This window comes from Pteropus vampyrus, unplaced genomic scaffold, assembly GCF_000151845.1.
Source record: "Pteropus vampyrus isolate Shadow unplaced genomic scaffold, Pvam_2.0 Scaffold122, whole genome shotgun sequence".
In the NCBI taxonomy this organism is placed as follows: Eukaryota; Metazoa; Chordata; class Mammalia; order Chiroptera; family Pteropodidae; genus Pteropus; species Pteropus vampyrus.
This window is the reverse complement of record NW_011888903.1, coordinates 540,494-568,052: the sequence shown is the minus strand read 5'-3', so window position 1 is coordinate 568,052 and position 27,559 is coordinate 540,494. Positions and strand designations below refer to the sequence as shown.

The following is a 27,559-nucleotide window of genomic DNA, read 5'->3' as shown; positions in this document are numbered from 1 at the left end:
TCATTAATATTTCAGTGCCTTGCATCAGTCTGGGTGCCACAAAGCAGCATAATTCATAATTTAATACCGCTGGTGTGCAGTTCCCTAATGTATCATTAGTGTTTTAGGATGGTCTGGCCCGTGGAGTGCTCTACATATGTGCTGGCAGCCTTAGAGGTCAGGCTCTGGGCAGCCCCTCTGGGCTAGGGAGGAGAGAGAATGCTGTATGGAACAGCCCAGCCAAGCCATCAATGAGCCAAAGGCACAGATTGTCAAGGGAAGTTACCCCAGAACTTTCCACAGCTCAATCCACTTCTGTTTTGCATGAAGCTTTCCTACATGGAGATGGAAAGTTCATGCATGTAAAATTTTCCCAGAAAGAAACTTGCCATGATTGACATTTTACCCAAAGCATCAAAACATGAATGCATTACGAAAAAGAGCTAGTAGATGAAAACTAATTTTATTTAGTAAAATTTTAAGTGTCTGCATTTCCACACTTATAAGTATATGTATTTATGATTTGGCTTTGTGTTAGGCTTAGTATAAAGCCATCATGGTCTCTAACTTCTGTGTATTCAATTGAATATCACATCCTATAGACAAATCAGGGTAAGCCCCAAGAGTAGAGGCATTTTGCATTGGTCTAGGTTCTTCAGGCATCATACCCAGGTGAAGTCCTTCCCTGAGTGACTCCAGTTTCCTCAACTCTCACCCTTTCATATTTCTTGCTCATTTGCCCTCCATATATCAAAATAAACTCCTGGAAATGATCCCGCATTTAGCAAAACTTCAAAGCAGTGTATTACCATTCTTGGTGGTGCTTACACTTAGGTATTCTTTCTAGCTAAGAATAGCAAAGTTATTGTTTCTTCTCCAAATCATTACTGGTATTATCCAGTGGGAGGGGAATGATTTCACATGAAGTATGAGAACCTTCTTAGTGTTACTAAGCTCATAGCAAATGGGTGACTCACTGCCTTTTTTAGTTTGCTAAGAGGCCAGGCTTGGGGCCACAGTTATGCCTCATTTATCATCATTTATTAATGAAGCTTACCAGACCTTTCCAATTATTGGCTACTTGGTTCTGAGCCTAGAGACCTCCCTTGTCAGTCATCATTTTTATAAGGCTACAGAAATTTTTCACTTTTCTCAAAAAACTTGACCTAGTTTTCTCACTAAGAATTTGACCAACACCTGAGAAAGTACAAATATTTGGGAAGTAAATGCAAGGGAAATGGACAGGTACTTTCCATTGCTGGAACTTTAGTTTCTCAGCTGCTTTACTTTCCTTTTAAGGAGGTGATGAGGACAAAACTTTGAAGTCAGGGAAGATAGATGTTCAGCTTAGCTGGAAGGAAGGCAGAACCAATGTTCATTGAAAACCTTCCATCTGGTATCATGATACCTTTGATGTAGAGATATCTCGCAAGGACCCTCTAGAGACAGTATGGGACGGGAGTGTCCTCAAACCTGGTTCTTGTCAGAATCACCAGGAGGGGCTTAAATACATAAAAATTCTTGAATCCTGGCTCCCTAAGTGAGAGTCTTGAGGTGAAATCCAGAAGTTTTTGTTTGTTTGTTTGTTTGGCAAAGCAACCTTTGGTTGACCTCACAGATTGCAAGGCCCTTGTCAGCTTACAATCCGTTATTTTTGATTTTTTATGCCTATAGCACCTGGTCTTCCTAGATGGTCTCCCATCCAAGCATTAACCAGGCCTGACCCTGCTTAGCTTCCGAGATCAGACAGGATCAGGCTTGTTCAGGGTGGCATGGCCGCAGACTCAGAAGTCTGTATTTTTTCACAAGAGCTGGAGGTGAGTCTGATGATTAGTCAGTTCTAGGATCCAGTGGATTAGACATATTGTCCCCAAACACAGGTCTATGACCAGTATTTCAGAATCAGCTGGGACATTGATAAAAAGAGATTTTTTGAGGGCTTTCAATCTACATGGTCCAATAGGTGAATCTTGTGAGGTCCAAAGCTCTTCTGTTATTTCTGATGATTGGGCAGGTATGGAAGCTCCTGGAATGGAGAGCAAAAGGCTAAAAGCCCACATAAGGTCTGCTGCATTAGCACTAAAGCTGGGGCAGGGCCACAGGATGGGAGGGGCAGAGGTTTAGAGGACTTGACCAGACAGGTAGTTGAAGGAGTCTCAAACTCTTCAAGGTCCTCACCTGAGGAAGTCAGTATTATCAACAAACAGAAGGCAGGGAAGACAAAGAGGGCTTGGGAGGTGAAAATTGTAATTTTGGTTTGGAGCACATTGAATTTGAAGGGCCAATGGACTATTATCTAGAATCTTTCTGAGCAGTTGAGAAAAGCAGGACTGACAGTCAGGAAAGAAGCCAGTCAGACAGAGATCTTGAGCTGCCTGCCTGGTGGGGCACTAAAGATGTGGGCATGGATGACATTTGTCACTGATAGTGACATTCATCATCCACAAAGTGAGCTTGGTAAGAGAGAGCCACCAGAAGAAAGAAGGATTCTTAGGGAAGCTTTTGGTGCTGATCTTAAGTACTTTTAAAAGGGATGTCTGTATCTTGGGTGATGGAAATTGTGAGAGCAGTTCTGGCCTTGTTGGGTGATGGCTTGCCTTGTTGGGTTACTTACGAGGACAAGCTCAAATAGTTGATCTTCTGCTGAGAGCCAGGCTGTCTATATTCCTTCCGAGACTGAAGTTTTTGGACTGTCTCAGCTTCCAGGCTCATCTTTCAGTTGGGTTTGGAGATTGGTTGGTATCTTTTTTATTGAAGGTGACAGTGTCATTTATAAGCCTAGACCTGATACCTTCTGAATATGGAAAGACATTTTTTAAAAATATAACTTAACTAGAAAGGGGAGAGAAACTCTTTTAAAGTCTAATATGACACAGGAGATGTGCCAGTGAGATGTGAATTCCCACAGTGGAGAAGTTCCCATTACCTTTTAGGGTTTCTGCCTGGAGGTCAGATCACATAGAGGGCCTCTTTTCCCTCTCCTCCTCCATTCTGAAAAACTGAAGTCTGCTTCCTCAGACTTTCCCTAATCTTATCTCGCCTTCCTAAATAGCAACTGAAATTCTACCTAGGAGGGGATGATGTCCACCCATCCCAAAGACGGGGAAGAATGTGAGACAGGACCCTGGTGAGAACAAAGAAACTAAAAGGGCTGAGGGGTTTTGGGGAGGGAATAGAGTGTGCAGAGATGATCTCCAGGTTCTGACCATGTGGCAGGCCATCTGGCAGGTTCAGCTGTCTGAGACTGCACCCAGGCACCAAGCCCTTGGATATATAGAATGTAATAGAATACACAGCCTCTTCTAAATCTCAGACCTTCTGTGCTTCTCCATGCATTATACTGTTTGATGTAATAAGGTGACTAAATACTCTTCCAGAAACCATGTGTTTGCTGACACGAGGCTGTGTTCCAGCCACCAAGACTGCTGAACTCAATGAAATGCAGCTGCCAAACTGTGCTGGAGCATTTCTCATTATTAGCTTTCTGGCTCTTTCCAGAATTGCGGCTAATCTGGCCTGGGATCCAAACCATGTCCTTAGCTGCTGCTTCTTCACCATCCATCCCCTATCTTTCTTGATTTCTAGTGCCCTGGCCACACTGACTTCTCATGGACAGTTGGTGATAGAAACATAGGGTATCTCACGGTTTCCTGGGTGAAGGTGGCCTTTCAGAAGCCCTTTCCAAGACTGAAGTATGGTGACAGACAGTAGAGAAATAGGGGCCTAGAGTTACTTAAATATCATCTGCAATTTCCATTCCTTCTACTGTGTCATTATCTGGGACATTTAGCTTCAGTTTCTTCCTTTGGCAAAGATTTTAAACTAAATTTAGTTTTGGCTCTAAATCTTTGCCTAACATCCCCTCCAGGAAGGTGAGAATTTGTCAGGAGTCCTCAAACCTTAGATATGCGGGAACCTTAGTCAGGGCAGGAGGAGGGTTTTGCTTGTGCTCACAGCAGGCACCTAGGCAGGAGCTTGGCTAATAGCTGTGTCAGGAGCAAGGTCTGGGAGTTTTGTCCTTCCCCATGCAGTCCCTTGTTTTCTCAGTCTCCTGGTTGGTGTTATTTACTGGTATTGTGCGAAAGAATGAGAATTAGAAAATTGGACATGTGGAAATAAACATTAAAAAAAAGACTTTAGGGAAAGTCTCCTTACAACCTATTAAAATTTTTTTCTAAACGTACCCATTTCCATTACCCTAAATATGATTTTTTATACATTGCTTTAGAACTCCCTTCTGTGGATACCACTGAGTGCTGGTGACATATAGGCATATAGTGGTGGTACTACCTCAGCTACCCCAAAATTCCAATCTGCATTTGTGCTGGAAAAGAGGCTGTGGAGAAGCTAACCTTGTATCTATTGAACTGGTCCACATACTCAAGAGTCACCCTATTGTCTGAATAATTAATTGCACGCGAGGAAGAACCTTTCCGTAGAAGGCCAGTTTCAGGGCTCTGAAAAAATCTATGAAAAGAAATAGCGGAAGCAGTTACTGTGGCTCAGGCCTAATAATGCCACTTTGTGACTAAACAGAAATCATACCCAATAGCTAGTATTCCAGCCTTTGGTAATATGGTGCACAAAGGGAGAATGGGAATTAAGAAGTTTCTAAAATCTGGGAGGAGAAAAAAGAGCATCTTCAATCAGATCTTGTGGCTGGAGTTGCCATCATTGTAAATCTCTATACTCTGCAAGAAGGCAGCCCTGACTCCATCCCTGCCAGCCATGCCCCTCTGAAAGAGGGGACAGGATGCAAATGTAGATTTCTCCCCAATATGACCAATACGGCAAGCCAGAGTTAACCACCCACGGGGATATATCTCTCCAGTGATTTAAGGTCACAGTCATGGATTCTGCTTACCTGGCATGGACTAACTGGCTTCCCAGCCAGTCTTGGATCATTATGATTTTCTCCACTAATCTTCACTCAAACTCCAGTGAGCTCCTGCTCTGGGTTTTGGCAACACTTTTTATGCTTCTGAGAACAATGGTTTTTGCCTTGGATAGTCGGGAAGGCAGAGACTTGCCATACTTTTGAAATTTGGTCACTATGGGCAAGTTTTGTGGGTCCTACTGATTTTTGGACTCTTTAAAAATGATGCTCAATCAGAAACTTGGTGTTGAATTGAATTAACATCTGAAGAACCAAAAATCCTGTGAAGACAACATAAGCTGCTTTCCTGAAGTGACCTCAATTTTTCCAAGGTGCAGAGAACGACTCTGCCTGGGACTGACCGGAAGCAGAAACTGGGAGCAGCCTTTAATCTCGTTGACTTTTTAACTCATGGAAGTAAGAATATAAGTGATGTTCTTTGGTTCTCGGCCATTAAAGTGATTTAATATATTTTTTTCTGTTTATATATTTTTTATTTTATTCTATTCTATTTATTTTATTATTTATTATGATGACATTGGTGAACAAAATCCAATGTTTTAAGTATACAATTCAACAATAAGTCATATATATATCACATTTCAAGTATACAATTCAACAATAAGTCATATATATATCACATATATATCGTTAGATTTCTGTCACCACATATTTGCCCCTTTTACCCCATTTACCTTCCCCTTCTTTCCCTACCCTCTGGTAACCACTAGTCTAGTGTCCATGTTCATGAGTCTCTGTTTGTCATGTTCGTTTGTTGTTTTTAGATTTATAGCCCACATACAAGTGATATCATGTGGTTTTCAACTTTTTCTGTCTGGCTTATTTCGCTTAGCATGATTATCTCAAGATCCATCCATGTTGTCACAAATGATTTAATACTTTAACTTGCATTTCTCACTAAAATTATAAGAGAAGGTTTTTATTTAAATTGGGAACATTTCTATTTTTGAGGTATTTTAATATTGTAATTTTATTTCACTGCAGAACCTCACATAGGTGGTGTTAGACAGAGTACCTGGACATAGCTGTGATGGGAAAATGAATAGGGGCTGAAATTTTCGTCTTAGGTATAGAGTGGTATAGAAATTACTTAATAAAGTGTTCTGAACTATTTCAGAACCTTCTGGGGACAAAATCTAGACTGATGACTTAGAGAACATCCCAAAGAACGGTGTAGTTGGTGTTGAAGGATGGTCTCGTTAATGGAGGTACAGGAGGGGTGAGAAGGTTACTAAGCTGGCTTCCTCCTTCTGGTGGGATGACCACACCCTTGCCCAGCCTGAGACTAATGACCAAGCCTGAGGGATTTAAAGAAGAGAACCTAGGAGAACTTCCTCCCCGCCTAATCTGTATGTGTTTTTCCAGGGGAGGATTGTCAATACCATAACATTCTTGGTCTCTCTCCACTTTCATATTCATTGCCCCAGCTGCGATTTAAGCAATATTACAGATGACGTTTTTTATTAAAGCTTTATTTTTTAGATCAATTTTAGGTTCACAGTAAAATTGAGGAGAAGATAGAGATTATCCACATACTCTCAACCCCCACACATGCACAGCCTCCCCCATTATCGGCATCTCCTACCAGAGTGGTACATTTGTTACAATTGAGCCTACATTGACACATCACAATCACCTTGAGCTTGTGGTTTATACTATGGTTAACTCTTGGTTTCGTATGTTCTTTGGGTTTCAAAAAATGTATCCACCATTATAGTATCATATAGAGCACACTGCCTTAAAAATCCTCTGTGTTCTGCCCATTCCTCTCTCCCTGTTATACCTTCCCCATCAATGCCAGGCAATCACTGACCTTTTAATCTTCTCCATAGTTTTACCTTTTCCAGGATGTTCCATAGTTAGAATCATATAATATGTAGGCTTTTCAGATTGGCTACTTTCACTTAGTAATATGCATTTAAGTTTCCTCCATGGCTTTTTGTGGCTTGATAGCTCATTTCTTTTTAGTGTTGAATAATATTCCATTGTCTAGATGTACCAGTTTGTTTATCCATTCACATCTTGGTTGCTTCCAAGTTTTGGCAATTTTGAATAAACCTGCTACAAATATCTGTGTATAGGTTTTTGTGTGAACATAAGTTTTCAACTCTTTTGGTAAATGCCAAAGAGTACAATTACTGGATCATTTGGTAAGAGCGTGTTTAGCTTTGTAAGAAATTGCCGAGTATCTTGCAAACATGCTGTACCATTTTGCATTTCTACAAGCAATGCTTGACATCCTCACCAGCATTCGGTGGTGTCGGTCTTCCGGATTTTGATCTTTCTAGTAGGTGTGTAGTGGTATCTCATTGCTGTTTTGATTTGCAATTTGCAATTTCCTAATGATGCATGATGAGACTGGGAGTATTTTTTTCATATGCTTAATTGCTACCTGTATATCGTTTTTGATGAGGTGTCTCTTAAGGTCTTTGAGGTGTCTGTTAAAGCCTATTTTATTTTATATTATTTTTTCCCATCTTTATTGAAATATAATAGTTAGTTGCTTTTATTTACATTGTACAATTCAATGAGCTTTTTTTCAATTATAGTTGGCATACAATAATATACCAGTTTTAGTTGTATAGCATAGTGATCAGAAATCCACATAACTCGCAAAGTGATTACCCCACTAAATCTAGTACCCTTCTTCCCCCTTACATATTTGTTACAGCACTATTAACCATCTTCCTCATTCTACACTCTACATCTTCATATTTATTCTGCAACTATCCATTTGTACCTCTTAATCTCTTTGCCTTTTTTTGTCCCCTCAACCCCTCTCCCATCTAGTATCCTTCAAAATATTCTCTGTGTTTATGAGTTTATTTTCACTTTTGTTGTTGTTATTGTTGAGTTTGTTCTTTAGATTCCATTTGTATGTGAAATCATGTGATATATGTCTTTATCTGACCCATTCCATTTATCACAATACCCTCTAGATCCATCAAGACAATATCTTTTTCCATCCCTTTCCTTTTAGTGTGTGTGTCTTTTAATCCTAAGTGAGTCTCTTGTAGGCAGCATATGTAGGGGGCTTGTTTTCTTATGTTTTCAGCCACTCTATCTTTTGGTTGGAGCACTTATTCCTTTTCCATTTGAGGTACTTGTTAATAGGAATACAGTTATTATCATTCTCTATTCCTGTTTTTGATACATGTTTTTCTCCTTAAAGAAGTTCCTTCAACATTTCTTGTAATACTGGCTTGGAGTTGATAAATTCCTTTAGCTTATTTTGGTCCGGGAAGCTCTTCATCTGTTCTTCGACTCTAAATGATAGCTTTGCTGGATAAAGTATTCTTGGTTGTAGGTCCTAGGTTTTCATCACGTTGAATATTTTGTGCCAAGCCTGTATAGTTTCTTTTGAGGAATCAGCTGCCAGTCTTATGGGTGCTCTCTTGTAGGTAACTAACTGCTTTTCTCTTGCTGCTTTTAAGATTCTCTCTTTCTATTTAAACTTTGGCATTTTAATTATGATGTGTCTTGGTGTGGGCCTCTTTGGGTTCCTGGTTTTTGGAACTCTCTGAGCTTCCTGGGATTTTATGTCTATTTTATTCTTCAGGTTAGGGAAGTTTTCCATCATTATTTCTTCAAATAGCTCTTCAACTTCTTGTTTTTTCTTTTCTTTTCTTTTCTTTTCTTTTTTTTTTTTTTCGGTACTCTTGTGACATAGATATGATTACATTTAATAGTGTCCCATAACTTCCTTAAAATATTTTTTTAGTCTTGGCTTCTTTTTTTTTTTGCCATTCGGATTGAGTGTCTTTGGGTTTCACTTTCTCTATATAGGTTATTCGATCCTCTTTTTATTCATTCTGTTTATTCCATTTAATATACTTTTCATCTCAGATAATGTGTTCTTCATTTCTGACTGGATCCCTTTTATAATTTCCATTTCTATTTTTGTTTTTTATATGTTTATTAAAGTTCTCGCTGAATTCATCTATACTTTCCCTAAGTTCATTGAGCATCTTTATAACCAGTGTTTTGAACTCTGCATCTGTTAGATTGCTTGACTCCATTACTTCTGGATCTCTGTTTTGTTCTCTCATATGGTTTCTGCTTCTTTGTTTTCCCATTTTGGCTGCCTTTATGTGTCTGTTTCTATGTACTAAGCATAGCTCTTAAGTCTCCTGGTCTTATTAGTGTGGTTTTGTGAAGTAGGTGTCCAGTGGCACAATCCTGAGAGGGGTTCAGCAGCAGGCCAAATTTAGTGTTGAGGCCCATTTTAAATCAGGTTATTTTCTTATTTTTGAGTTTTAATAGTTCTTTTCATGTTTTGGACAGTTAGTTGTATTTTGTAAATATTTTCTCCCAGTCTCCTCATTGCCTTCTCATTTTCTTCACATTGTCTTTCAAAAAGCAGTTTATAATTTGAGTGAAGTCCAAATTACCAATTAATTTTTTCATGGATTGTGTCTTTAGTGATATATCTAAAAAATCTCTGCCACTGACAAAATCATCTAGTTTTTCTCCAATATTATCTTCTAGGAATTTTACAATTTTGTGTTTTACATTTAGGTCTGTGATCTATTTTGAGTTAATTTTTGTGTTGAGCATTTTAGTCTGTCAACTGCTCCTCTCATTTCTCTTGCTTCAGAGTAGGTTTCATAGCCCAAGAAGGCAAAATAGGGCTATTTATTGGGCTTTCCTAAATCCTCAGCACTTGCTTTTGCAGATTTTTTCTCCTCATTAAAATGTCATCTCCATGAGGCCAGGGTTCTCCAGAGCCAATAATTACCATATTCATTATGAATCTCAAATGTTCTGATTTTGGAAAAATTACAAAGGAACTAAAAGCCTAATCATTTAAAAGATACTGACAATTTTGACCTACAAATTCTGGTGATTTTACCCTTTGACAAGATTAACTCCAGAGCACACTACCTGTAGGATCTCTTGAGGTTCTATTTACCAGACTGAAGACTAGTAGTCTGTTACTAGATGATAACTGTAAGAGATTTAAGACTTTTTGCAGAGGTGATAAGGAGAAAAGCCCAGATATAACAGTGTGATAGAAATGGTAGAGGTTTGGTGGGCCAAAAAGGAACATGTCCAGGAAGTCTGCTGTCTAAAGCAATGATTATTGCTACCATGTCTAAGTATGTCATGACAGGTGGACTTATCTATTCTCCAGTCAGTTTGCTGTCTCTTAGAGGAGGCCATCAGATGGTAGGAGCTTCAGACATGCCACAGTCTTACTTTCTTCCATACCTGGATAGAAGGGCTTTGATTTGAATGAACAATACTTATTTATTTCACCCAGTGACTTTTATTCAATAGTAGACATCTGTAGAAGTTACGACACTTCATTGTTCAAATACCCACATTTCTTAAGTAAATTAATATTCTCATCTTGATCCACTAACTCTTTTGTTGAAAACGTTAAGTCCACATGCAAATACAAATGGGAAAGTAGATATGGTATACAAGAATAGATTAAGAACATTTCATGATTTATCATGACATTAAGACCAGAACTTTATTTTACATGCAAAAAATGACTTGAAAATGATTTTCTTTCAGGTTTTCAGAAATTTCCCTTGTCTGTCTTCATAATGATTTTTTTTTTCTGTAAATAGAAGTTTGATTTGGGGAATTTGGTTACATGGTATGGCAGTTCCAAGTATGGTGGGAAGGAGTAAAATATTTAAACTCTTTGTGCTTAATTTCTTCATCTGTAAAATGAGAAAACAATCTCTACTCTTAGTTTTGCTGTGAGCACTAAAAGAAATCATCTGTGTGAAGCCCTCAGCAAGGGGCCTGTCTCCACTAAAACGTCAACACGTGGTGGTTGTTTCTCTAGGAGATGCAGCGAAGGAGGGAGGACCAGAAAACCACATATCAGAGAGAACCTCAGCCTCACTTCCAAATGGAAATGTTCTCCTGGAAAGTCCACCACTTTCCAGGAGAGACAACCTTTATTCTGGAAAGTGATTAATCTCTTTTGCTCCTTGCCTTTTGGCTGATCCAAGGAGATTATCCTGGGGGTGGCCGAGGATTGAAGTGGCTTAGAAAAGTACTTCTCCTATGTGTGGGAGCAAGTGACCCGAGGAGGGATCCTGGATTTGGATTATCCAGGTAAAGCAGAATGTGCCCTTCCCCTGGGACAGGAGCAGAGTGGAAGCCGTCTTCCCTTTGACAGTTTGGTCTTTGAAGCTTGTATACTGACTCTTAGTATCAGTAAAACAGGGTAATTTGGGGAGAGCAATGTAAGATTTAGCCAACTGTCAACATCACACAGGTGTTCCTCCAGTCTCATTTTGATTGTGATAAAAAAAAAATCATAACATCAAAATGTAGTTTATTAAGTCATTGATCCTAACAGTAATATTTTTCTATATTGCCCATTTCTGTAATATTATTCTATTTATCTGAGCTAATTTATAAAATTATCATGGAATAAGGAAAGACCAGTCCATCAAGCACAAAAATTAGATTCTTAAGGTAAAACAGAAGCCCGAGAGATGCTAAAATGCCTTGGAGAGTTGTTCGAATACCCATGTTTGACCTGGGTGGCACTTTATACCCAGGATGTTCTCTCACACTCTATACTTATTAGGATACCCAAGGTTTTGCAGCCATCTTGCCCCTGGCCTCAGAGCCAAGTGGCTTGAGAGAAAGCCTGGTGAGGTGCAGGGGGAAAATCACCTCAATCACCTGCCTTCTCCCATTACTTGAGAAATTCAGTGGCCTTCCTGTGGAAAAGGGTGTGTCTCAGCATACATTTCCCTGCCAGAAACTTGGTAGCCTGGGAAAGAAATATTGTGGGAGGCACAGAGAAGGGATTGATGAAAAATTGTTCAGTATTATCTACCCTGACACAAATATACCAAAAAGCATTTGGGAATCTAGGGTCTTAGCAAGATCTGACATGTGGGGGTGCTCACATCAGCAGTGTTGTAGAGGACTGACTGACCAGGACTTGGTAAGGTAGGACAGAGCTGAAGACAAGGAGTTTTCAGTGGAGTGGGTATGCTAGCCCATGGGGGTTCCTGGGGGAAATGAATTAAGCCCGGCTCCACGTATGCCATGGGCGGTATCTAAGATATTTTTATGTCTCTAATTCCTTATGTATTTAGCACAGGGTTTTGCACATAATAAGAGCCAGTAGTAATTGAGTATTTCTTCTTCTCCTTCTCCATTTATTGTTCTGGAAACTCCCACACACGTCTCCAGTAATCTTTTATGGGCTCCCTTGGATGGAGTGAAGGCCTGGGTAGGAAAGGCCAGGAGCTGTTTTATTTGGCTTTCCCTGGGCACTTTAAACAAACTAAGTTAGCAGCTGGTTCCAGAGTCCTGGGACGATATCAGAAGTTCCTCTGTGTCTTTTCACAACTTCCCACCAAGACCCTCCCTCTCCTTTCTTCACTGTATCTGCTCCCACTTCCACCATAACTATGTGCCTTCCTTCTGGAATGCTATGAAACCCTACCTGTGACAATTTCTAGTATAGAGCTTAGTCTTCCATAAAAGAAAGCATAAGGGGTCCCAAGTCTTACTGCAGAACTAAACTTTAACAGTTTTAGAAGTGCGAATAAACAGAAAAGGCAACACTGTAAAGGCTACTAATTAAACATTATAAGATACTGATATCTTTCTTATTACATTCGAAATAACCACTAGTGATCCCAGTCAATTCTCCAATTACAAAAACTGAGCAGCAGGAACTGAAAGGACTGCATTTGCAGATTCAGAAAACAAGAATTCGCAGGACCTTCCGCTCTGACCCCATGGCTACAGGTCTGATGGAGATGGGAGTGAGTGAGAGTCTTCTTGTCTGGGAGAAGCCATCCCAACACATGCAGAATTAAAAGAACAAATGTAATATTCAAAATTCACAAATCTGAAAAAATGTACAATACTTAAATAAGTTAAACTTTTATATGATGATTTCTATAAGTGTAGAGCATTTATATCTCTTTTGGGACACCCTGTATATAGCTTCAAATGTTTACATTAGAAAAGAATAATAATGAGCTCTGTACTCAACCCAAGGAATTAGCAAAAGAATAAAGAATAACACAAAGGAGTAAAAGAAGAAATAATAAAGGCAGAAGCAGAAATTTATAAACTACAAGGCAAATAAACAGTAGAGAAAATTACCAACCACTTTTTGAAAATACTAGTAAAATAGATGAAAAATAGTCAAATTTGAGCAATAAAATTCATGGGAACATAACTAACTATAGATACTTACAGCTTAAAGTAATGCATTAATTAAAACATTTTATTAAAAAATAGCTGTCATTCCAAACAATGCAGTCTCTGAGAAGCAATCATTTGTGTACACCAACTGCACCAAAGCACTTTCAGACCAAATAATTCATTAATGTAAGCAGTCAATGTCATTTAAGTTTAATATCTCTAATTGTGAAAATAACAGTATCCTTTCCCGATGACTACTGTGTTGAAAGACTATGTTTAGAGGAATTAGGGAAGGTGAAGGCAGTAGCAACCTTGTGCTGAATGCATCCTCAATCACTCCATATTCCCTCTCCATCTCCAAAAAAACCCCGGGGGGAGAATTGGGCTAGTAAGGGCAAATCCTACAGTGTCTGTGGCAGCAATAAGACATGTTCGTCCATGCAGGAGGAAGAAGGGAGAAGTAGTCGGTAGTCTAACAGAGCTGGGATTGGGAGCCACAGTGACGACATCGACCCCTGGATACTCAGGGAGGGGACTGTGCACAAGGTGTTGGGGCATGGGCTGAAGGGGCTGGATGCTTGAAATTAACTGACTGATGCTCTCTCCCAGGACCAGACTACATGAAGGAGAAGCTTCTGGGAATAGAGATGCAGCAGAATGGTTGCTATTGGGAAGAGGGGCCTATATAAAGGGAGTGGGGAGAACAAAGTAGGGGTTCAGAAAGGAAAGGTATATTTGTGACACTTCAGAACCAGAAGAGGGGCCTCCAGAGGCCTGGAGTTAGAGTTGCTGTCCTCCTACTCCAACGAAAGTTAGGAAAACTAATGTCACACACAAAGGAGCCACAGAAAAGACCTCTGCTTTAATCCAATACCAAATTCCTATCAGTAAAAAAGAAGAAGGAGTAGAATCAGGTCCTTGGAGGTGAGGAAGTTTACCAGAAAGATATGTTCACAAATGGCTGAAAATGGCAATCAATATTTCAAAATAAACTGAAATAAATGAAGAAAGTAATAGAAGACAGTAAGGAATATTAGAAACCAGAATTTGAAAATTAGTGAAAAACAGAAACTACTTCAGAATGGATGACTAAATTGGAAGGACAATAACACAGTTCTGTCAGGGGAAGGGGTCACCTTATGGACAGGTGTAGCTGCTCCAGGCCATGCGAAAGAGGAGGACTATTGTCACTCAGTGGGAATGGGAGGAATTGTTGGTGCTCAGGGATCTCTGGAGACTGAGTGGTGGTCCAGGCCAGATTGAATGATACAGAGGTCAGTGCAGCAGCTGTGAGTTGAGGAGGGCTGATACTCAGGACACCAGAATCCTAGGGTTGAGGGTCTGGCTTTGCCTGTTGAGCAGGGTATTCGGCAAGGAAGACAGGGATCCAGAATGGGGGGTGAAGTGGATGGATGATGAGTGTCATACATGCCTTGGAACCAGCTGCAGCAACAGGGGCTGGAGCTCTTTCATCTTACTCCTATTCTGTAATGGAAATATGACCTTCACTTATTATAAGTGGGTCTGAGTGGCCCATGGGCAGAGAGGGTGATGGACACTGCAGTTTCCCAGATACCCTCTGCATGCCCACATGCCCGTGCTCATGTTGTGCCCTTGGAGGCAGAAAGCTCCAGCCGCAGGGAATGCCTCCTCAGAGATGGAGCCCCACTCAGGGGGTGGCTCAGGGGGTGGCCGATGCCTTTGCTAAGGACAAAGAAGAGCTACCCCAGTTCCTAAGGTTTCCAAAGGGTTGGGCGAAGCTCAGTTGCAGCTGCATGACCAGGCAATCTTGTCCCTCTGCCTAACCCTGCCTTCCTTGTGATCAGTGTAACTTCTGGGGCCCTTCTCACAATGTCCATCTCAGAGGCTATCTCCAGAGAACTCAGTCCAAGGTGACAATCTGCTTTCATAAGGGTCATCTACTGGGCCAGGGCAGGTATTATTTGAAGCTTTGAATGTGGCTGGTGACAGCCTGACAATACCTTCATGTTGTCAGATAAGAAGTTTGGAGAGAACAGTGACCAGCTGGCCTGGATTTCCAGCCCAATGGTGGCCGAGCCAGGACTAGAAGCCAGGCTGCCTCATCTTCTGTTCCAGCTCCACTGCAGCTCATGCCTCCCGGGAAGGTGCGCTTGCCTACATTTTCTGTATGTTAATCTTATATATTTCCTTCTACACTTTCCTCCTTACACACCGGGAGGCTTTTTTATGGAAACCTGGATATAGTTTCCTTGAGGAATATTACTATTCTGGTATACTTTGACCTTTACACTTTTTTCTTGGGAGCATTTTTCTGCTTTTCTCTTTCCTAAATGTGTTATAACACACTCTCTGGAAATTTCCTGCTGACATTTTTAAAAGAAAAAAGAAAGAATTCAGAACCAGAAGAATGCACTGTGATTCTTCCTGTTGTTGGGAAATCAGAACATGGGCCAAAGGGTTCCCTAAATGGTCTGAGTTTATTGTTACAGTGATTGAAGCGGTTTATTTCAGGGAGCTGGAAGTACGCTGGCTTTCACAATTGAACAAATATGCACTAATTCTCTAAAAAACACTGAATGTCATTTAAACTCTGCTATTTTTTTTTTAAAGCTCCATATTCTGTGCAATACTTTCCTCTTTGGAAATTAATTGATTACCAGTTGTTTTCTGTTTATATTATTCACATAGAGCACCTACATGAGAAAAAAAAAAAAACCAATAAAACCGACAAGGATTCTGATCTCAGCAGATTTTTAAAAATTGTGTGTATGCAATATTGAAAACAATCACTTTTCATATCCCATGCAAAAAAGGCAGAATGAAGAGTATTCTTAAAATGACTTTGCAAGATGTGCTTTATTTCAAGTCAGTCCTGAACCCAAACTATATAGGATCATTTTTTTTTGATATATTCTAGTCCATTCAATGATTCTTCTCAGAAACTGTATTTTACTATGGAATGAAAACTACATTTCAGTCATAAATTTCCATGCTACATTGTTATTTAATGAAGAGGTTGTATTATCAATAATAATAATTTAAGAAAAGGCCTTTTTTTTAATTTCCCCAAGCTCAATATACATATTTCTTTCATAATTATGAACTTAAAAAAACCCGTCTCAGATGTAAAAATGTGAATTGGAATATGTAAACTCTTTGATATACCTGAAAAACAGGAAGGAAAATGTCACATACTGGAAAAAGCATTGCCTTAAATCATCAAAATGGGAAAAAGCGTGTTGAGAGATGGGGAAGGTAGAAGAGTGCTCATGACCTCAGTTAGTAAAGAGTTACAAAGTCAAAGCATTCCACATTTTCTGGGTGGCATTTTTTATCTTTCTTCCTCATGTCTGTGTTTCACCCGGAACAGTTACTCGCTGCAGCTGAACAGCCACCACCATCAGAGTCACTAGTTAGGCCTCAACAAAGTCAGTGTCCACATATTTGTTTTGCTGCTTTTTTTTTTTTTTTCCTGAGAAGTCACTGGTGTTTAATGGAAAAAATTTTTTATTAGTCTTCAGTTAAGATAAGGCAGTAAGAGTGACACTAATGTTATCTTTTTGCTTAGAATGAGGCTTATCCATCCACTGGCATCTTCGTGGGTCATCAGCTCCCTCTCTTTCCCTCCCAGAATATGTTTAGGAGTATTCAGCCTCCTATTGCTGTTGCATATTTGGGGTGTGCTGAGGCCCATTTGGTCTCCTCACAGCAGCTTCCCCATTGGCGACAGAGCACTGTTTATTGCATTAGAGCATCTCTTCAGGAAGGGCGTAGTCCCTCCACAGGAAAACATGGCGTTTTTCCTTCTTACTTTTTCTTCTCTTCTGTTCTCTGAGGGAGGAGACACATAAATGATTCCTTCACATAGTCCATCAGAATACGAGATATTGTTGACTAAAATATAAGCCAAGTAGCCCTGATTTCAGAGAAATGGAATTACAAATTCATCAGTGCTTAACTTGCAATGTAACTTTGACTGCAAAAAAAAAAGTCAACTCCCTTTGGGCCACCTGTCAGAAGAGAAATCATTTCCATCAAACTAGAAATGCTTTAGCTCTTATGAGAATATTGTGCTTTTTAAAAACAATTCAAATGTTAACTTGACTTGCAGTCTGTGTCCTAAGGTATCAATTTGTTTTTTCTCTAGTCCATTTGATCATGGTTTCTGGTGAACGGTACAGAAATATTAATTTGGCATAGAGATCTTCCTCTAGTTCCAGTTCCCCTGTCTCTCGAACTAAAAAAATATCTGTGCACAACTTCAAAATTCGATCCACATTTGGAAGCTCTTCAAACATGATGGAGTGAGAAATGCCACTGAAGAATTCACGAACAAACTTTCCAATCACAAGGACAACTGAAGCATATAATCCCATGATACTGAAAAAAAATTAAGTAGAAATTGTATTTAGCAGTTAAATATGGTTTTAAAAACATGTATAAAAAAATAACATTTTCCTTCAAAATACATAGAAGTTACGATAAACTTATCAAAGCTTAGATTGCTTTCCCTCCAGTGAAAACATTCGCTTTTTTTTCTTTTTAAAAAGGTGATTTAAGGTAAAGGGGGTCAAATATATGGTGATGGAAGGAAATTTAACTTTGGGCAGTTAATAGACAATGTAATATACATATGATGTATTACTGAATTGTACTTGAAACCTACGTAATTTTATTAACCAGTGTCACTCCAATACATTTAATAAAGAAAAGTAATTCATGTTTTTTCTAAAAAAATGGGTAATAGAACTGTAAAACTTGAGAAATAAAAGTCCTTTGAAATCTCACATTTTGGAAATTACCAATGTTAACAGTTTCTTGTATGAACTTCAGATGGTTTTACTGCACAAATTATATGCATAAACCACATAATATATTTGGTAGAAATCCAATTGTACTATATGCACTTTTTCTGTACCTAGCACTTTTCACTTTAACAACACTTTCTCAAGATTCATTTTTATCATAAAACTTATATAGACAATGATTTCTTAAAAGGCTCATTCTAAGAAAGGGAAAACTTTCTACTTGTGCATGTAGGGGATGTGCACGTCCTAGGGTTTCAGCATCGGAATGTGGTTAAAGGGTAACATTGGGCTTGTCCAAAACTGTGATTTCTAATTGATTCCATGTCTGCTAAATTCATAAGGAAATCTAAGCATTAAAGAGATAAACTTATGCCTATGAATTGCATCCAACTATGCCATATAGTTAAAAAGCTGGAAATACAGCTTCTAGTCCTGTCATAACTGGTGTGACTCACACAAGGCATTGTGAATTCTTTGAGACTCTGGTTCCTCATTTTTTAAGATGATAGGCCAAGGATCAGTGAAATTTAATATTTCATCTATAAAAGTGGAGAATTTAAAGAAGATAAGAGGCTTCTCATCTTCAACTTGATATGATGCAGAAGCAGACTCTTGAAACTGTTAATCCATTGATGAATCCTTACCCATAGCCAGCCAGGAAGCCTAAACTTGGGGGGCTAACTTTGTCATTGAAGACCACCAGCTCCAAGGCCTGGACATGTTGATTGTACAGTCTATTTCCAGTCAGGTTGAGAACCCACCATTCACTGTTAGATTGAGTTGTATTGTCTCTGGACAAAATGATGGTGATATTCATAAAATTATTTTCTGGAAGAGGAAAAAAAATGAAATCAAGTTAGTATGAGAATTTTAGAATTTAATGCAAATCAACAGTCTTTGGATGGCAAAGCCTGGTTACTATTTATAGCATACGATTCCAGGATGTCCATGTAGACTTGTTAGCAATGCAAGTAGAAAAGGAAGAGTGGGTCCAAGGTGTGTATGGGGTTTCTCTTTTTCACAAAAGAGGTCGGTCACTGTTGCTACATGTGCATGGCACTCAAATCAAAGGGACAGTGTGGGAGATCCATCACCTGAGCATCTTTGCTAATAATTCGAAACAACAAATTAGATATTTAAAAACCCAAGTCAACAACTCTTGATTGAATTGACTGATTCATTTATAGTCCCAGCATTTATTGAGTGTCTGCTAAGAAGAGGTCATTCCGTTAAATGTTTAGGAGTTACAAAGTTGCATATAGCATGTTTCCTTATTTCAATGGGAAAAGGTCAGGTACACAAGCACGTTTGATGGGCATATGGCAACCACCATAGGATCTGCATTGACAAGGTATGTTAGCTTGAAGAGACCACTTCTGGTATGATCCATGAAGGCTTTCCAGAGGAGACGACTTCTGAGTTGAGTTTTGCTGAGTGAGAACATCAGCAGATGGAGATGAAGGAAGGATTGATGGCATGAAGCTCTGAAAGTTCTGAAAATCCATAATGAATGGTCAATGATTACATAGGGTGAATGTAAAAGAATAGTAAAAGGGCAAACAAAAAGCTTAGAGTTATGATGAATAGGTTTTTTTAAGAAGAGGTCACCCCTGCCAGTAAGAATAGAGCCTGCACTGAGAATTATGGTGGTAGACTGCAAACACTGTGAGGGGAGGGACCATATGTGCATTACTTCAAGCTAAATTCCTAGGTCATGGGATTCTAGGACAATGCCTGGCAACAAACATCTGTTTGTTAGATGGATGGATGGATGCATGGATGGATAGATGAAAAAGAGTGAGGAATGGTAGGAGACTGGTAAAGATAAAGTTCTTATCCAGGAAGAATGTGAACCACCAGAATACACAGGAGCAGGAATAATGTTGGTTCTGAAGTCTAGAGAGTTCTGAGAGGGGAAATCTGGCCCTAGGGCCAGATAGACCCAGATAAGCCTGGGTTTGAATCTAGTTCTGCCACACCCTGCTTGTACAAACACAGATGAGTATTTCACAACTGAGCCTCAGTTTCCTCACCCATTAACTGGTGATAACCATCAACCTATGCTAAATATACCTTGTGGTTAAGATTAAAGATAACTCAGTAAAGCTCATCAGATAAGGCCTTAGGTTATTGTGGGCAGGATCTGAAAGCACCAAGACCATGCAGTCTGGGTAACAGGACTTCATAGGCTGGACCTCAAATTACTCTCAGGCAGACAAGACAATGTGGGGAGCTGGAAAGGACCTGTAAAAGAGGAAATGAATAAACGATGCTGCGGGAATGAAAGCAAGGAGGGAGTGGTGTCTGGGGCACAGGGTACGACTGACTTTGGAAACAGAGAGGACACATCTTTCTTTGAATCTGAAGGGAACAAGATAGGGAACTATGAAAATATAAGATGTTTTGCCAAGGAGCAGCAGGAAGTGGAAGGAATAGCCGCTGGCCGGCTGGGACCATTCTGGAAGGTGATGGCAGGGAACAGCCTGCTGAGGGACAGAACTCCATCAGGGGGAAAACTAATTGTTGAATAATCTGTACTCGCAGACTGCACATTTCTAGAACTACTCTGGATTGAAAGGGAAATACCAAAGTTCTCAGTGCATCTTGCAATTACTTTGCAAGACATACTTCTTTAAGAAGAAAAGCAGCAGGTGGGGGTCTGCCCAGTGCTCGCCCTTTGGGCCCTCTATCCTGCCTCGATTTATGGTTCTCTCCAGGAGTATTCTAATTGACTACTTACATCTCTACCTTTCCAGTTAAACATGAGCCATGCAAAGCCTGGTGACAGTGATGATGGCAAATGAATAAACATGAATTGGATACTGCATTGTCCTTCTACCTTGACCAGATATACACAGCTACTCTGGTCCAGGTAATTGATTAAGTCAAACAATGCTTGATTGTTAAAAAAAATCAAAAACATCAATTCACTCCCATCACAGTTGTATTGGGAAAATACAGTCCCTAGAGCACTGCTTGATACTTAGTCACCCATAGGCTGAATCTAGTACATTTCCTGCTATCTTTTCATTGTTCTTGTTGTGGAGTCTTTACATTTTACACTGTATGAGGCAGTATTCTGCCACAGATACGGCTGATAATAGAAACAAGTAAACAGAATGATTAATCAGTAACATAAGTCACTAAATGTGAATTTAAGTCAATCAGGTTCTATATCAACGTAAAAAGAAAATGAAGAACATGGCTCCTGGGTTAGTGAGTGATTCTTGTGGCCAGTGAACACAGCCAGGAGACTTGTGCTTCTTGCAAGTCATGTTACATAGAGAAAGAGAACTGAAAAGTAGCTTGAAGGCTGAAAATGCAAACTGTGGAAGTCGAATCAAAGAAGGATTAAAAAAAGTTCTGAAATGATTGCTTCTCATTCTTACCAGATAAAAGTTGCTTTATAGGTTTGGAGTTAGAGTCACTAGGTGCTTTCACGTAATATGGGTAGATCCTTTCTATAGTCCTGTACATTAAGAAAAAAAAAGTAATTAAGTTTTAATTGTTTTACCCATATAAAACATTTTTGTTGCTATTTTGATGTTATAGCAAACAGAGAATGATGAGAGCCTTCATATAATGTCTAGTCATCATAATTTGTGGATTTTCTTTATAATCAAAATTCTCTGAAGCTGGAAAAAAAACTCACCAGGTTCTATCCAAATGCTCATGTAAACACTATACACAAGCCAGGTAATGGCTTCAGGACTGCCAGAGATTTTCCCATGCCTGTGACTGTTTCTGAAGCAAGTGGCTGTCTTTCTTGCTAGGAGACTATCATTCATAGCAGTGACATTGAGTGCTCTTTTAATTTTAATTTTTAGGATTTCAAAAGTATCTCTAATCAAGTGGAATGCATGAACTGATCTAGTGATAAGAGTGAAGTCTGAGTTGATGACAGGTGACCCGGACTTTATTCTACCTATGCTGGGATGAGCTGGGTGAACTGAGCAGGTCATTCCATTGTTCTAGACCAGTTTTTGCATCTGAGAAGTGATGGGAGAGGATTTGACGATCTTCAAAAGCCTTTCAACTTTAGTGACTAACAAAGAATATCCGAGTCAGGAATATGTTTGAGGGCTGCATCATGGCGGTTCTTATATCCGATGCATAAAATGAGTCCAGGATAGAATGGAAGACAGAACTGGGCAATGCTGGTGGACATCTGAAACACTTCATTTAGCAGTTTTAGACCAATGGCACTTTTATCTCTTGCTAGTTTTCATATTAGAATCTAAACATTACAGTTTGGATGTGTTTGAAATGGAGTACTTATATGGAAGGATAATACATTAAGATACAATTTTTCCTTCAATTTCTGTTTACCCCTTGTCTTCCCCCTCGCCCCCTTCAGGCATTCAGTGACCCTGGGGAAGGAGTAATAGTAGAAAAGGGGTCTTGTAGGGTCTTTCTCTGGCTTTTGGCAATTGAGGTAAGATAACAGCAAGGCTTACTATTCAGAGATGAGAGCGACTCCATGGCTAGGTGGACAGAGAGTGATCGGGAAAAGAATAGAGTCTCTTTAATCCAGCACAATGAGACTTCCAAATAGAAATTCACTCGAATTATCAAAGGATAAAGAAATTTGTATTTTTTATACATGATGAATTTGTAGATAGAAGTTTCTTACTAGATACACACATCTATTAAAGCTATATTAACAAACAATCAACTTACACTGGTGTTTTTGAACTTTCTGTGTTGTTGCCAGCTATCATTTTAGCTATATTTTCTCGTGTAGTATTTTCAAGAGGAAAAGAAAGCTTATCTGTTGCTATTTCTGCTTTTGCACCCAGACTCATGTTTCTGTGAGGAAAAAAAATAACTCAATGTCAATGATTATTCACAAGTCTGGAAGAGAAATTAAAAACTCATTTGACTTAATTTTATTAACCTCACCAAGGTTTCACTGGGTTCACAATTGCCAACTCTAACCCTTTCTGTCCACCTCACCTTTCTGTCCAGCTTTTTAGATAACCAAGTTAGTAAAACCCAGAGAGGTCACAAACACCTTTAAAACAGATGGCAGGTGAGGAAGCAGAGTCTGCTGACCAAAAGAGAAACTGTCATGATGTTCTGATACAAATTTCCAAAACATTCTTTATATTAATCCAATAAAGTTGGTCTTCATGGTAACTAATAGAATCCACATTATAAAAGGAATGTTCAATCAGAAGTTGATTTTTAATATTATTGTTATTTTTTTGGTAGCTCTACAAAGAAAGGCTAAGAAGTACATTTTTGGCAGTACAGAATTCCATGTGAGGAATTGGGAACATTTAAAAGGAGAAAATAAGATTAAAAGAGTTCTTTAAGTTTCGAACTATTTTCTTCAAAATATTTCTTTACTATTTCCTTGTGAATTCAGTTTAGATTCTGCAAGGTTTTCTTCTGTACCTGTCATGATTCTTTCTTAATCCATCAAAGAAGCTGGAACTGTGGACCCAAGTGAACCAAAAACTTGACTGACAAATAAACTTGTATAGAGTCCCGAGTCACAAGACTGTGATGAAAGAAACTAAGCTAATCATCTGGTAGACTGTGTTGAGACCCTGGAACTACTTCACTAACATGTCAGGCTTTCGGATGTACGTACATTTCCTGAGACACGCTCTGTCTAAACAAGTAAAGTAGCAGCTGCTTGCTGTCCATTGATGCAGGTTAGGTGAAATCTGCCTCATCTCTCCCCTCTGCCAAGCTGCTCTCGCACCTAACACTTGGAGAAAAGATCTGCTAGGGCCCCTCCACCTCAATGTTGGAGATATGCAAGTGAGAAGTTGGAGTTTTAGAGGCTGCACTTTCTTTATTAAGAACAAACTCCAACCTTTTTGGGAAATCTTACGCTACACCCAGACTCTGTTTCATTCTATGAGTCATCATCCTCTTTCTTTTCTCTCTACTTCTCGCTCTTGTATACAGAACTCATCGCCAACCTCTCTTTAAAAGTGAAGTTAGTAGAAAAAAGGAAAAGTAAGAAGTCCTCAGTTTTGTCAATGGTTCTCAGGCCAACCATTATTTAATAAACAAAAATTTTCGCCATACATTGAATGCACGTCTCCAAGATGCAAAGTGAACTAAGACCCACGTTTATTTAATTTTTCTGCCCTTCTATGCCCCAACCCCACCCCGCACCGAGGTTAGACTGGGGAAAGGGAAAATTATGCATGGAAATACAGTAACTACCTCTGAATACTCCATGAAAAAACAACAGAGAAGCTACTATTGGGGTCCGTGAGTTCGCTTATCATTTTCTGCTTACTGGGAGGGCTGATGGTCCATAAAGAATTTGAGTTTCCTTCCAGTTCTGCTACTGTTATGTCTTCTTTTTCATAATTTTCCAGAAATTGCATAGCACCCTGTATGCACACAAATACACAGGCATAAATAGATCATATACATGGTGATATATAAAGAAAGTTGTTACTCTTCTTTTTAACTGACTGTGTAGAGAGGATTTCTTCCTATTAAAGAAAAATTTCTATATGAGATTGTCTTTGTATTCCTTTGCACTGACTTTGTTCCCTTGCCCACAGATACAGGCAGCTCCCAGGGGTGATGCTGCCACACCAATACAGCTGTGGAATCATTCCAATTAAACAGTAAAGAAAAATTATATGATTTAATGTCTTTTTTCCTTCCCATTAAGAGGAATTGTCCCTCTCATGAGAGAATCAAATTTAATCTACACAGGACATCCTGGCTCTGTTCTCATAGTTGCTCAGCCCTCAAGGTTAGTTTTGACAGTGTGATAGGCTGACAATTCTACAAAAAAGAAAAGCTTCTGTTTGCCTAATCGCTTTCTTTAAATAAATATTATTTGTAAAGCAAATTTTAATCATGAAAAATTGTGTTACCTTATTATTAAAAGTTGGAGTGTAGAGAAAAGAATAACACCAGGCACGTCTCTGCCACTGGAACATCATCACTGTTTTATGCAGTAGAAGATGTGTATCTAATTTTTTATCATTAAAAAATCTATATCCTTTCGCATTTACGTTTTACCTTGAGAAATTTTTATGCCATGCATAGCCTTTGTAATGATTTTTTTTTATTATTACAAGTTGCTTGTAAAATAGTTAGATAACATAGCATGTAAATAAAATATAAAGTGGAAGCCCCCTTCTATTACAGCTACCCTAGGGAAGCCAGTGCTAATCAAATTCACTTCATACATCTGTGGTGACTTATTTAACCAGTCCCTAATTGTTGATATCTCCAGTTGCTTCGAGTTTTCACTGATACAGAGAGTGCTATCAGAAGTAGGTACCGACATAGTGCTTTTTCCATATTTCGAATTACTTCTTTAGGATAGATTACCAGATTAGACCCACTAGTCAAAGGGATCACTATCTACCACAATTTTTAAAATGTTTTAAAATTTATAAGGATCAATATTTGTTGAGCTTACATTAAAATGTTCTGAATTAAAATTATGTTTTTTAACATTTACATCCAATAATACAGACATAATATCTTAGATTATCAAAGTGGCCAATAGCCAGGAATCTGCTGTGTACAACTGATAATCTCGGAATAGCTCTGCCCACCCACACACAGGCCATAGCAAAGTAGTGAGTAATATGACAACCAGACAGCTCATCTAGATGGAAGATCTTCTTAGAGATCTATTATATACATTTACTTACAGTGTCCCTAGAGAAAGTTCTTACAAAGTTATTATACTTTTGCTGGTCCATAACTTTCAGCTGGCTTTGCTGGGCACTCATTGTGAAAATAGGCTGGAAAACAAGATGCACAGTGTTGTCAATATCTGGAACTCTTCTCCGCATCCTGGGTTAGAGGGAAAATATTTACATAGTACGTCACCCACTGGGTACCCTGTGGCTACTGGCCTCAGAGATCTCTTTTTGAACTGATTATTTCTAGGCTCAAAACCAGAACAGAACTATTCTTTCACTGTCTTCTGCACCTTATTTAAAATACCATATATTTGCTGAACAGTCAAAATTTAGATAGGAAATATGAATCGGCAAAGCCTAACTACACCTCTTGTAGGTGGTTATCAGGAAAGGGTACCACATTAGGTAAGGTACTGATAGGTGGGTGAGACCTGGAGGAAGTGCACAGTGATTACCTGGTAACCTCCCAGGGTAATTGTGACTGAGACATCCAGGGGCTGGTTAATCACCCCAGCGACAGATTTGATCAAAGACATGAAGAGAAGAGGAAACCAGACTATACAGATGAGCAGAACGATGATCATGCCTCCCATGCCATACTTCACTACTTTCTTTTTCTTCTGCCCCCGGGGCTGAGGGTATCTCTGCAACAGAAGAGTTTACACAAGGCTCAGGCCACTGTGCCCTGAGAAACAGGTGGGGAGGACAAGTGCTCTTCCCATGGGGTTGTTACTCGATATAGTCCTGATACTGCTCTGCTTGCTCTGAAGTGGGGAGAACAATCTTGTCCTAACCTGGGACGAAGTTAGGCAGTGATGTGAAGCTGTAATAAGCTCCCTACAGGTCCCTATCATGGTACCAAGGGGAAACAACAAGACCTAAGTGACTTCTTCCTTCGCACTGTTCTGTGAGTTTTGCTGGTAATGAACCTAAGGACCAATGGATCAAAAACTCTGCTGAATAAAGCCTCTGGTTTTATGAGATCATGTGGGAGAAAAACATTTTACTTTAAATTCCTGAATATTCAAAAGCTGTGCCTTTCAACTGACCCCTCAGTAGGGGATGGAAAAACATTTTCAACTTCATTCATCCCACATGCTGTCAAAACAATGTTGTTCAAGTCATACAATAAGATCTGTAGGATCAGACCAGCCCTCTTCGTAGCCATGACTCCACAGGGGCCCTTGCTTCGGTGATGTGCCGAGTGGGGTAGGGTTAGGGGTGATGGTAGGTGTGTGTGTGTCACATAGGGACATGCTCCTGTATAAGAGCAGCGCACTTGGTAGAGGCTGGAATCACTTCCATTTGCTTTATGAAGGACCTACTAAGCACTGTCTTAGAGGCTATAGGAGAGGTAGAAGGAGCCAGCTTTGCTGTCTGATGTTAAAACTGCTCAAGCTCTATATGCATATTCTTTGCTTAAATGTTGCTTCTCAGTGACCTATTCTCCTTCCAGGATGACCTTTGAAGTTAGGCTACATACATAAGACAGAGGTCATCCTTACTCCCCAGCCTGGCAGTGAGATTTATCCTGGGGCTCACACTCCCTCAGGAGGATGTGCTCATTTTAGTAGGTGACGGTAAGGAAAAATAATCCACATTCTACCAGGAGGCACTGAACTCTAGGTTACAAGCTAAGAGAGAGGTTTGGAAGTCAGCAGACCACCCCGAGGCTTGAAAAATACAGCTACAAGGGCCCTACAAACTTTAACACTCAGTGGTCACTGCAGATGCTCTTGGAAACAAGCATACGGGCAGAACTGGAGGGCAGATCAGAGCCAGTATGGAGAGCGCCATTCACTCAGGGCACAGGAGATACTGCTTCTAAATGACTCTGCTGTAAAGTTGCGAGAGGTTCAGATTAAAGACTATATTTTGATATCTTTGCACTGGAATTTGATATCGTTGCTTAAAATTTTTCTATTTTGAAAGAAAAACTAGAATATTTAAAAATTGGAAATATATACTCACACACGCATGGATTTGCTTTTTCATTATTTTCTCAATGTGGCGAGTTTAGACAATGGGCCACTCAACCCACTCTAACAGCACACCAGTATTACATAATGTAGAGTTTTGTGGGCTAAAGGAGATTTATCTACTCT

At 39.4% G+C, this 27,559-nt stretch overlaps 1 protein-coding gene and 1 pseudogene across 1 annotated transcript in view; both read right to left on the bottom strand.

The window, feature by feature from the left end:
- Positions 1–1,644: 1,644 nt before the first annotated feature.
- LOC111743797 lies at positions 1,645–1,763 on the bottom strand (annotated as a pseudogene).
- Positions 1,764–15,834: 14,071 nt separating this feature from the next.
- Positions 15,835–27,559, bottom strand: part of PIEZO2 (piezo type mechanosensitive ion channel component 2) — a 383,378-nt gene continuing 371,653 nt past the window's right edge. Inside the window, exons 46-52 of the mRNA XM_023534183.1 lie at positions 25,910–26,098; positions 25,461–25,553; positions 23,998–24,170; positions 22,492–22,620; positions 21,201–21,280; positions 18,456–18,639; positions 15,835–17,383 (exon numbers count right to left, since the gene is read on the bottom strand). Of these exons, the coding sequence (XP_023389951.1) occupies positions 17,131–17,383; positions 18,456–18,639; positions 21,201–21,280; positions 22,492–22,620; positions 23,998–24,170; positions 25,461–25,553; positions 25,910–26,098 (1,101 nt within the window). The 3' untranslated portion in view covers positions 15,835–17,130. The remainder of the gene's footprint in view (positions 17,384–18,455; positions 18,640–21,200; positions 21,281–22,491; positions 22,621–23,997; positions 24,171–25,460; positions 25,554–25,909; positions 26,099–27,559) is intronic.